This window comes from Vitis vinifera, chromosome 18 (assembly GCF_030704535.1).
Source record: "Vitis vinifera cultivar Pinot Noir 40024 chromosome 18, ASM3070453v1".
Classification (NCBI taxonomy): Eukaryota; Viridiplantae; Streptophyta; class Magnoliopsida; order Vitales; family Vitaceae; genus Vitis; species Vitis vinifera.
In genome coordinates, this window is record NC_081822.1 from 23,915,515 (window position 1) to 23,927,887 (window position 12,373).

General features: G+C 37.9%; 1 protein-coding gene across 1 annotated transcript; it reads right to left on the reverse strand.

Moving 5' to 3' along the window:
- Positions 1-47: 47 nt before the first annotated feature.
- Positions 48-8,475, reverse strand: LOC100255463 (cellulose synthase A catalytic subunit 2 [UDP-forming]). The gene is made up of 14 exons (XM_002265919.5): positions 7,770-8,475; positions 6,918-7,113; positions 6,568-6,797; positions 6,357-6,459; positions 6,054-6,240; positions 4,427-4,693; positions 3,988-4,333; positions 3,569-3,706; positions 3,310-3,435; positions 2,997-3,209; positions 2,619-2,892; positions 2,002-2,198; positions 1,537-1,887; positions 48-1,005 (listed from the first exon to the last, which is right to left on the reverse strand). Exons 1-14 carry the CDS (start codon positions 7,848-7,850, stop codon positions 424-426), a joined length of 3,291 nt encoding a protein of 1,096 aa, XP_002265955.1. The 5' UTR covers positions 7,851-8,475; the 3' UTR covers positions 48-423.
- Between the last annotated feature and the right edge of the window lie 3,898 nt (positions 8,476-12,373).

Below are 12,373 nucleotides of genomic sequence, written 5' to 3' on the forward strand. Positions count from 1 at the left end.
ACCCAAGTACCAAAAGAGGAGAAAAATCATTTGAAGGAGCCCATATATATGAAGAAGTCCCTTATTGAGAAGGGGATATATTTATGATTAAATCTAACGTATATTCCTTTTGGGATTACAGAATGATCCAACCCCATCCAACCACAAAACCAACGTGTATAAAAAAAGAAAAAAAGAATGAATGGAAATTCTGCAAAACAAATAACCAAGTCATATCTCAGTCCTTTTTATCTACACAACCCCCCGGCCCCCCCCACCTCCATTTCCTTCACATCTCAACTCATCTGATGATTCTCATTCACAACCATGCGAGTGTTGAGAGATAGCTTCGTCTTCGATCAAAAACACATCCCTCTTCTGCAATTCCCAGACAGCCTTTCTATATATAGTTCAAACCATCTAAAATTTAAATTTCATGTAATCCTAGTCACAATCCAATCCACAGACTTCTAATACAATACCACCTTTTGATACAAATGGGTTGACTCTGACCCATAGAAGTGAGAAGATTGAGGCTAGAAGAATTGACCACACAACAATAATGGTGGGAAGCCTATCTTGTTTCCCCATTAACCCCTTGAGGAAGGGGTACAGGTGAACAATGACCCATAAGGCAAAGAACAGCTTACCAAATAGAGGGCCCCATTCTTCATAACCGTTATTGATGGCATCTGAAATCCCAACCATGACCCCAATTATATTCAGGATCAGTAACGTCAGGGGAGGGATCAACAAAGATGTCCACTTAAAAAGGTAGAGCTCCGAAAACTCTCCATCATCTCCTCCTTTGGATGTAACAGTGAAGTTTGTGTTAACACCTGCCAAAACCTTAAGCAGACCTTGGAAGAGAGCAAACAGATGTGATGAAGCACCACCAATCACCCAGAACTGCTCATTTCTCCACCAGTCATCTATGGCAACCCGTCCCCACTGCATCTCAAGGACACCAGTTGCAGCTATAGATATGAAGAGGGCCATGAAAATAATACTGGCATAGTTGCTAATCTGCACATCATGCAAAAAATTAGGATTAGCTGAAACCATCACAACCCACAACTAATGAAAACTATGCTAAGCACAGGATCCTTGTTTTGGCCTATGGAGATGAATGAATATTCAGGTTTATGAAAAGCTATAGAATCCAGCTACCATCTTAAATGAAAACACCATGATGTTGACTTCAACAAATATCTAGTAGATAGGAAACAAAGTTTGATTTCATGGATATCAACTGAAGACTAGTATGATCAAGTGAAACTTCTGAAATTTCAAGGAGGAAAGGAAATTTCAAGGCTAATGAAAACTAGAAAAGCAACCTGGAGATTGAACTTGACACGAGATGTCAAAAGTTCCATTCTCCAATGGAAAACCTTGCCTGAATATTAGTAGAAATGTTTTGATGCTTGTGGTTACAAGTATTCTATCATGAACCTACAACTATATAATCTTGTGGTTCTTCCAAGGAAAAGAAAAGAAGATCTCAAAATGGACATTACAGAGATTGATATTTAAGAATGAAATAGAGCTAGAGGTTACCTCGGGGACAATGAACTTCCCAGTGAGGAGACAGAAAGCCGGCAAGGTACAGTAGGCAATCAAGGGAATGGACGTCCACGGATAAACAACTGAGTTGATATAAGAGAAGCGCTCCAACCATTTCAAACCACCTCCATAGCCATACCATATAGGGCAATACCTACTGAAGAAAATCTCAACAGATCCAAGTGCCCAACGTAGAACCTGGTGTAAACGATCTGACAGGTTAATGGGAGCTGACCCCTTAAATGCCGGCCTCTTGGGTATGCAGTACACTGATCGCCAACCATGGCATTGCATCTTGAATCCTGTTAATATATCCTCTGTAACAGAGCCATATATCCACCCAACCTGATTCATAATTCAAAATCTGGAATTTAGATACAGATGAAAAAAAGTTTACACCTTGTTTGGAAGGGACTGGAAAAGCTAGAAGCTTTTAAATTTTAGACAGATGCTTCTTACCTCTTTCCCCCATTCTGTTTTATCTTCATAACCACAGCTAATGACATGGATGGCTTCTTTCAAAAGTGAAGCAGTGGTTGCTCCTTTTGGAACACCACCTTCTTCTAAAAGCGTGGAAGCTATAAAAACCGGAGACTGTCCAAATTTTTTCTCAAATTTCACTTGGGGCATGAGCAATGATCTGTCATTATCTATTCCTGCAATATAAATTCCACAGTAATATTACTACTTTGGCTTTAAAAGCAGTAGACCTGAAGCAAGAAAACCAGTGTCCCCCCAATAATTACTACCTTGAATACACATATTGAGTTAACTAAAAAAACAATAATAGAAAATTCAAAAAATCAACTTCACATGGGAAAAGTTATACACAACATTGTTGCCAATTAATTAAGATAAATTAGGAATTTTGAAGGTCATTTAAGAATTACTTGAAATATCTAGAATACAACAAAAAAAATGCAGATAATAAGACAATATGATTGCGGTTAATGATTAAAAATTGGGAATTTTTCATATTATTAAGAATTACTTGAAATATCTAGACTACTTGCAAAAGTAAATAACAATTGCATATATTAGAATAAGACCCATATTTCCTTCAAAGCCACCCTTACCTTCAATTCCCTCTTCAATATTTTCGAGTGCATGTATTTGCTTTGAAGCTTCCCTGTTTTTCATCTTCTTCTTTTTGTCAGTTGACTTCACTTTCTTGTTTTTCTTCCTTGATCCACAACACAAGCAGCACCATTTTGGCCAACAATTACACGTCTTTCCTGGGGGTTTCTTATTGACAGGGGCATCATATCCATAGAGTGCCTGCCGTCTGAAGACACAGCCAGTTCCAACATAAATTGGTCCCTGGATCCCATCCAAACCTTTCATATTGATCTGTTTTTAATTGAAAACAAAAAATTAGCTTTCCTCAATCAAAATTTTACAAATTCACATCTGTGCATCATTGTATCAAATTCACACTGGAGTGCCTTACGTACATCAAAGAATACAACGTTGCGATTTGAGTATCTATCATTGCGATCAATCCCATCAAACCTTTGAGGAAACTGTACATAACAGATTTTCTTTCCTGATGTGGGGTCCATCATGAAGCACATGGCTTCACGAAGGGCCTTACTGTTGTTTATATAGTGATCACAGTCCACGTTCAGTAGGTAAGGAGCATTAGAGATGATTGCTGAGACTCGCATCTTGAATAAACAGTCAAAACAATAGCCCCCAATCAGGAAATGGGAAAACAAAAAATGGGATCCCAAAGAAAAAGAATGAGAGAGAGAGAGAGAGCTCTACCAAAGCATTCATTGCCCCAGCTTTTTTGTGGTGATCAAATCCCGGTCTCTTCTCACGAGACACATAAACTAGACGAGGCAACTCATTTCCTTCAACATCACGAACACCATTATGACCAAGAAAAACCTGTGCAAGGCAAAAATAGAGAAAAAAATCTTTTAATGTCTCAAATCTCAGTATGTAGAAGGTCCAGCAAGATGCATGCTGCTCAGGCACAAAAATCCATGAATGCACTCGAAGAAAGAAATCACCCCCTCACCTGGATCATTCCAGGATGGTCCCTGACATTGTTCCCAGGCCATGGAGTCCCATCCTGCATTGTCCAACCTTCCTCGGGGACCTTCTGGGCCATAGAAACCAATGCATTTATCCGAATTTTGAACTCTTCATACTCCCTCTGCACCAATCAGGAACCAAATATTATTGTTTTGAAATCAACTTATTGCTCTCAGCAATGGTTATCATGGCAATACTTTGTCAAAGATAAAAAATCATCACAACAGGACATCTTTTATCACTAAATTCTAAAACTTGTCCTCCACAAGCCATTTTAATGATGCATATTTAATGCCACTCTATATGGTTTAAGATGGCATTTTGTTTAACCCGCATGCAGCTTATATAGAATGCACATTCATTGGACCAAAATATGAACAGATAAAGATACAAGGTGTTAACCTTCATTGCACGACGTTCCCTAACAAACTCCGGATGCACTTTGTCTTTCAGATAGTCAACCTTCTGAGCAAAGTACCATTCTGGGGCCCTCGGCTCAATGCTGAACTTCTTACAGAATGGGACCCACCTCCTAGCAAACTCAGATGTCTCAGAAAGGGCTTCAAAAGTAAGCATGGCAGCACCATCATCTGAGACATAGCATGCAACTTTCTCGACTGGATAATCTACTGCAAGGATTGACAGAACTGTGTTTGCTGTGATAAGTGGAGGTTCTTTCATGGGATCAACTGTACTTACGAATATGTCTATATCAGCTAATTCAGATGGCTTCCCTTCTTTTTCATACCTGAGAACAAGGTTTAAGACGCATAGCTAAGAAAACAGTACCATGCATACAACCAAACAAGAGAGAGAGAGGGAGAGAGAGCACCCCAAATACCTCAGTGATAGCCTATCAAGGTATGTTTCCCGCTCGATTGGGTACCACTTTGGGAACTGATCCAGTATCCATGATACAGCAAACCATATTTCACAAATAACTGATGTTAACCATAATGCATATGCATCATTAACCGGGTGGAGGATTCTATAATGAAAGAAGAAGCCAAGAATCACAAGCCGGAGTATAATTATGATTCTGTATGGATTTATCTTGCTTGAAGGAATTGGTATTTTTCTAGATAGAGGTTGCCTGCCTTCATCCATCCTACATAAAAAAACAAAAATAAATAATAAGTCCTTCACATTCAAATAAGAGAAATGGGGAAAACACAAATAATGGAAAGAGGAATGTGATGTTCAGTTCCTAATTAAATTGAGATAATGCTTTCTATACCACCTCTACTCAGACTAACACAAGGAAATTTTATTTCATAAGATATTGTTACTGTTCCCAATAGGTGAAGACTTCTAACTGTCAGCAATGAGCATGTCAGACATTCATCAACTTGACAAACAGTTCTGATACCTGTTTACACACTGACAAATGCGTCCACATTCATTTTTTGAAGAAACATGGAGACAAACATGTTTGTAGTGCATTTTTGTTGCAAACACATGAAAGCATTTGCAAAACTATAGATGTAGCTATCTCCCAATAGCTATGCTTCAGGAGTTTCATACAAAAATGTGCATGTAGCTGTTTCCAATGTGCATTTAGCTTTTCTGATTCTAATGATAATTGTTTTCTAAATGGATTGTTAATTGACTCACACCTACATCCCTTCCAAGTTCAAGTTAACCACTTTCATGCCTCTAACATGTATGAACAACAATTAATATATTCAGCTCACTAGCAAGTAGCAACCCCAAGTTCAATCACATGTTAGTTAACAAATGTTTAACATCATAAATTTCATCACCCAATAATTTTGTTATACATTGATCCATAAGCGACCTATTTCTCATTCAAATTCTGCCAAAATTTTAACTTATGGGCCATGCCCATAAAGGTGGTGCTCCACTGCTCACGTCCCTTCAACTTTCAATGAACAGCATCTAAGCAGTTTTATTTTTTTTTCCTTTTTAAGCTTTTACCATGTAATACTAAAGTGGGCTTTCACGTCCATGACATGTTAGATCTTCATAGTAGTAGCGTTGAATTTCTCATTAACACATGTTTACTTTGTTCACATGCATTGCATGTGCCATGGTCCCCTAATGAACGAATACGACCAATTTACGGTTTTGATAAATGACAAAAAATATCTAGCAAATGACCTCATTTCAATCTTGTCAAGGTTAAAAAGTTGATGCTTCATATTGCTCCAATAACTTGCACTCTTGTATTACATTTAATCTTAACACAAAGCCACCGACAATGCTCTATTTGAGGCAATTTCTTTCACCCAAGAAAAGAACAAAAATAGAAATGATAAACTCGCAGGTGAATAACAATGCTGTTAGCCTGAGAGCTTAAGTTACCAAAAAACAGTTTGATGCATGAAAAGAATTCAAGAAATAGTACTTTAAAATCCCAAATTATACTAAGCTACGAAGAAAAAAGTTACAGGAGAAGATGCAACAAATAGAATATGGTGAAGCAGTGATTGAAAAAATGCACCTACTTGGGCAAATCAGGATCATCCAGTTCATCTTCATCAAAGTTTCCACCATCATTTCCTCCTTGGTGCTTAACAACCTGAAGTTTATCATTCTGCTTTTTCTTCCACTCTTCCATTCGGTCCTTCCACGCAACACTTCCATACCCATATACTGCCAGGTCTTTCTTAGGATCCATTGGTCTGGGTGGCACTGCAACAACAAAACCAGAAGGCACAATAAATATGATGAAGTAAATGTGAATAGACATAACAGTGAGAAAAGGGTTCAATTCCACATAAAAACTAATGAGGAATAACAAGACTTACAGGACATAGAAGAATCAGGAAATGGCATAGGATGGACTCGTTTTCCACGCCCCATGAATGGAGGAATGATAAGGGCGTGCTTATCAGAGGAAATCCCGACATCCTTCATTGAAAACAAGCAAACAACTATTATCATAAAACAGGAATCATTAATTATATGAACATAGAAATGGAACGATGAATAAAAAATGCGAGTGTTAAATCAACTTACATATTGGCCATAGGTCAGAAGAGGGATTCCTGAAGGGACTGATGAAGAATCCAGATCCAAAGGCGTACTAATCCCTGAAGTATGGGCATGGCTGCCGATGTTCAGGTGAGCAGAGAGCATAGCCTCTGCAACCTGATGAGGATCCCTACTGTAATTGCTTCTGAAATCAAACTCATTCTCCAAATCATCAATGTCATCTTCCTCTTCATCCCCTTCAACTCTGGGACTACCTGATGTTTTAAGTGTGCTATTAGTGGAATCATCACCAAGTAGAGTGGAGTTTGGGATGAAAAAACACAGAGTAATAGAAAAGAGACAGAGTCAACCAAGAAATTATAGAAACCCTTTACCTTTGATGCGTTTGTATCTGGTTTTGCATTGAGGGCAAGCTTGATTACCCTCCCTTCTTTCATACTCGTAGCAGGGTCTGCATACAGGGAATGCACATTCATTACAGGCAACGAATGGCTCCCCATCCACAGTAATCTCTATCTCATCCCCACAAATCTGACAAATCTGCCCACTCAATTCTTTCACGGAAGTCACCTGTATGTCACAGCAAAGTCAATCGGCATTAGGTCATGAAAACTGGATTTTTTGCTCAACAACCCCAGATAGAATATTGAAGCAGCATATGATTTTTAAACTACTCATTCACACATACAAAAACACACACACACACATATGCAGAAATAAAGTATAAAATTTTGGTGCAGACCTGTATGAAACATAGAAAATAAGGGGAAAGGTATGGATTTGTGAAAGTACAGAGTTCCAGAACAAGCATGAGCAAAAGAGCTAAAAGAGTCATGAAAATGAAAAGGGAAGTAAAAGCCATCCCATTCAAGAATCACACCTTTAAAAACAGGAACTTGGATCAGAGGGAAAAAAATTAATGGAAGATAGTGTCACTAACCCAAGAAGGAAATGGCAGAACCCACAAAAGCTAAATACAGAAAATAATGGAAAAAAAATGTTATGAGAACAAAATAAAATCACTGTAACAGAAAATGAGCAAATGGATGTCTTCAAAATCAAGAAATGGGGCTGACAAAAAGTTTCATAGACAAGAAGAACGTCGGAAGAAAAAATAGAGAAAGCACATTTTTAGATATTTTTCTTAAAATCCAGAAATGGAGTCGATCAACGAGTTGAAATAAAAAAATAGAATTAAAAAAAGGAGAGATTTTGAAGGAACTTACTCGTCCAATCTCATCAGCATTGATCAGAACAAACTCGTTCCGGTTGTGTGAACCCGCCACGAGTCTTCCTTTGGTATCCATGAAAGCCCTCAAGAATCAGACCCAGATAGAACCCCAAATGCTCGAAATCAAGAAGACCCACCTCACGATATCAATCTCCCAACCCCTCTCATGCGCAAGAAGCAGACTTTTTTTTTTTTCTCTCCGCCTCTCCCTTTCAGCTCACTTTCTCACAAAATAACCCAACCCCACATCACACAATGAACAAATTCACACCCTAGATAGAGAGAGGGAGATGCAAACAATAAAAAAGAAGAGTGGGGAAAACAACAAAATGAGAAAAAAGTATCACTGTTTTTGTTTGATTGTTCCTCAAAGAAAACCCAATGTTTTTAAACGTAACAGATGGGTGGGTCTCTCAGAACTCAGAAGTGGGTAGAGCCGATCCGTGACACGGGGTTGCAGATGATGTTAGAGAGAGAGAGAGAGAAAGAAAGGAATCTATTGGGGCGTTGAAATTTCAACGCGTATTGCACAAGAGCGCCCTCCTAATTCATGGCTTTATCATCAACATTGGGGTGGGGCTCAGATTTTGATGGCAGTGGTGCCTCTGCTGGTGGTGGGTGGTGGTGGCCCACCTGAGCTACGGTGGCACACGGTGGGCGACGACTAGGGCACTCTCGTAATTCTATCCCTTTTGCCTCCCCCTTTTTTCTTTTTTTCTTTTTCCTAATTTATTTACTCATTTCCATTAAAACAAAATAAATAATAAATAAAATAAAAAATAAAAAATTAGGTGTTTCCTTTTCTTAGATGTTGATGTGATGTATCTCCCTCACGGCTTTTGTGTGTCCTGTTGTGCAATAAAATTAAAAATAAAACCCCCAAAAAAAAAAAAAAAAAGTAGAGCTAGAGAGAGAATGAGAGTGGAGTTTTTACTTTTTAGAGAGAGAAGGTGGAGGGTTTAGAGAGAGAGAGAGAGGGACAGGATTTTACAATGGGAGGAAAAAAAGGGGCAAGTGACAAACAGCGGGGAGGAGTTTATGAGTTGTAAAGGCTCCACGTGCGGCACGTGTGGAGGAACCCGAGATCTGGGCGATTTATCGCGATAAATTGAAGAGGAAATAGACAAAGTGACGGTGATTGATTCTTTCTTTGCATTTTTGGAACGCCTTCACTTTTACGTGCATTAAAAGACAAGGAAAGTCTTGGGTGTGAGTGCTCACTGCTCACGCCCCTTCCCCTTGGACCACCACACCCCCACCCCATCATCCTACAAATTTTAATCATCCCATAATGTAGCAGTGACGCACCATCGTTGTTAATTATTTTACCTATCTTACGTAACGTCAAAAGGATATTTGATAAAAATAAAAAAAAAATTAAAAAAAAAAAGTCCAAGGGACATGAAAGATCATGGTAAAGGTTTTTCCATACAAGAAGGCCAAGTAACCGTTGGCAATACCTTTTGATTTTCAGCAACGGTGGGCTCTTCAGAGTAAAGCTTTTATACTGACTTTATACCTAACACAGCACATTCCAGCCCTTTACTTGACCTTTTCAAACAGCTTACATACAAAATATGCAATTTTCTACACTGGGTTGTTCTACAAAGTCCGAAAAGGATTGAGCAGCTGATTTGCATTCGGGTTGTTCTTTAGACCGAGACAGATAGTATTTTCCAAGGCAAAAAGGCTTTACTGTGAAGAGACGGTGACAAGTATTTAAATAGTAGGCAAGTGGGGTGGTTTTTGGATGGCCTTTTTTCCATTAATATTTTGTATTGAATGGAGGGTCTGTGTGTCTATTCATAAGTCGGTGAATAAACCGTACCATGGTGTGGTGAGTGGTCTCATGCCTCAGTGACATCAATGCACTCTCTCATGCCCCCTGCAGAGGTTAATAACTGTACTGAATCCGTCCATATCCACCATCTGATCTATATACTATGGGTTTCCACTGATTGGATGGGAATGGGGGGTGGGGGGTGGTCTATTGTTGTTTTCAGTGGTCCTGACTCCACCTGATGGTGTGGAGTGGGTACATTGATGGTAACAAACTAGGGAAGGGCATTATCAGTTTGATTGAAACCAATCACATTTGTAGTCTGTGGTCTACCTGCCTTTTGGGGTATGGACTCTCATTGAATCTGATGAAGTAGTTGGAGACTTTATGTCTATTATCTTAATGGCACTAATTAATTGGCATCTGGGGTTGGTAAAATTGTAACTTTTTGGGGCATGGCTGTATGATAGAAACCATAGAATCATTGTGTGATGGGGTGGTAACATTTATTTTAATGTTTTTTGACATGCATTAAAGTAAATTAGCAAAAAACAATTCATGGGTTTTTGAATTCTCACCCGATGAGATATTGGGCATATTCCCATTTTTGTCCCAATTAGAATCCTCACATTGGATTACAGTTGTTTACAAAAATCAGACTTATTTTTGTTCTCAGAGGTAGATTTTTCAACCACATATTTCTTCAAATTGGGAAAATCTAAAACAGAATTATAGCTCATTTTTTTCCAAAAATAAAAAAATAAAATATCATTATTATACAAAAACCAGTTTAGGAATAATCTAAGTTTTCAAAAAAACAAATTATTTTTGTAAACCTTTCCAAATTAATAACTATTTTTTAAAATAATTATAAAAAATAGTTTTTGGAAACAATTTTTTAAAACTGTTATTAAAATATGTTTGAAAACTTAAAATGTTTTTAACTTATTTTTAATCATTTTAAATATTTATATATTTATTTTTTAAAATACCTCTAAAAAAAAGGTAAAAATAACTAAAGTGTATTATTTAAAAATATTGTATTTTTTATTTTTAAGAATAAAAAATAAAACATAATTTTTAATTATTAAACAAATTTTTCATATTGTTATTTTAAAGAATAGAAAACTGTTTTAAATATCGAGGTTGTTGTGATTGCATGACTGCTTGGTTAAATTGTGGCTGCTAAATTTGCAAATGATCATGATTAATATCTTAATCGTGTGTAGGAAGCTGTCGCCTGTACAAGAGGTGAGAGTGAGACAGTGATGAAAATACGAGTTTTAGTTTTGATGAATGACAAATCCCTCCCATTTTCATCACTGCCCTTCACCTTTTTCTATGCAAACACTTGGTCCAATAGAAAAGGTGAAATCAATAATAAAAGGGTTGAAAAAGCAAAAGCAGAAGGAGATCAATAATTGCCAGCAAGGTGGATTGGGCATCAGATCTCTTATATGCAACTCAACCTCTACTTCTCCAATTGCCCCCCTCCTTTTCAAGGGCATGGTCCTATCACCTATGTGGGTCACTCTCCCTTTACTTCCATCATGCCCAAAATCCTTTCCCTCTAGGCTCTATGATGCCCAATAACTTAAGTAGAAGTTCACCTTTATTATTTTTGGGCATTATTGGTACTAACTATATGTTGTAGTTACAAGCCATTCTATTTATGGTAACATTCTTTTTTATCACCCTTCCATCTTAATCCAACTCAAATTAACCTATCAATTATTTTGTGGTTTCATTTTATCTTATTTTTGAGAAATCTAAAACTTATTCTTACGTTTTATGCAGATTTTTATATCCGTTTAACTAATCTTATTTAAATTAATTTACGATTTAAGTCAAAATCCGAAACTATCCCAAATGAGACGTGAGTATTATTTTATTATTCTATATTACGGGATAATTAATTTTGCGGGTTTTAATAAAATTTTAAATTGTTTACAAATGAAATTTAGTTGAACGAAAGGCATGTGAAGAGCATCCTTGGATGTTAATAGTATACAAAGAAGGAGTTGATTGACTGCTAATACCAATGATCTTAACTTGCCTTTTGCATTGGGCGGTCGGCTGCCATCATTAACTAATGATCTATGATTGAGTATATTCCAATACTGTACACGTGTCCTCCATCCGCTGCACTTCTACAAAAGTGGACGGTTCTCAAGTACCCAGGAGCAATTTTTTAATTAGCACTCGCTTTACCAAATCTGCCGCATCTTTTCCCAAACACCAGGGTTTGGCTTCGTAAACAAGACTCAGCAACCAAATTAAAAATAAGTGAGTGAAACCCTGAAGTACGACGACACGTGGGATCACAGCTGGAGTAGCAATCATGCCTTCCACTGGGTAGTGTGATATGCCACGTTGGCAAAAAGTGGGTGTCCCAGAAAACGTGTAATGATGGTGGATTATATTGGAAAAGCAACTTTTCCACGTGGCATGGCACGCCACGTCGATAGCGTAGAGGGCTTTATTACAACTGGAAGACATCTGGCACGCGTTTTTGTTGTAAATTGTCTGGCAGAAGTGGGCCACGTGGTGCCAGAGTAGGTCCACAGACAGCTCAGCGACTGGGATTGTCGGTCGCTTTCGCTAGCTGTAAATCATCATAAGCGGAGAAGCGTCCGTATGCGGATGACGTCATTATTAGAAACGATTTTATAGAAATGAAAGTAATTTTTGTTGGGTGGTGGGTGAGATTTTTGAATGAAAGTTCGAGAAAGTAGGGAGGGAGAGAGAAAGGAAAAAAAAAGTTTAAAAAAAGGCGGGACAGCGTGGCGGGCATTTTGTGGAGGAGGTGGTGTTTGGGG

Bases quoted from the DNA above. Each gene is read 5' to 3' on its own strand.
- LOC100255463 (XM_002265919.5), bottom strand. From the start codon at position 7,850: ATGGATACCAAAGGAAGACTCGTGGCGGGTTCACACAACCGGAACGAG. The intron at 4,334-4,426 runs GTATTTGGGGTG...CCTTGTTCTCAG, and splicing joins CTTGATAGGCTATCACTGAG to GTATGAAAAAGAAGGGAAGC. The intron at 3,436-3,568 runs GTGAGGGGGTGA...TGCCTTGCACAG, and splicing joins ACCATCCTGGAATGATCCAG to GTTTTTCTTGGTCATAATGG.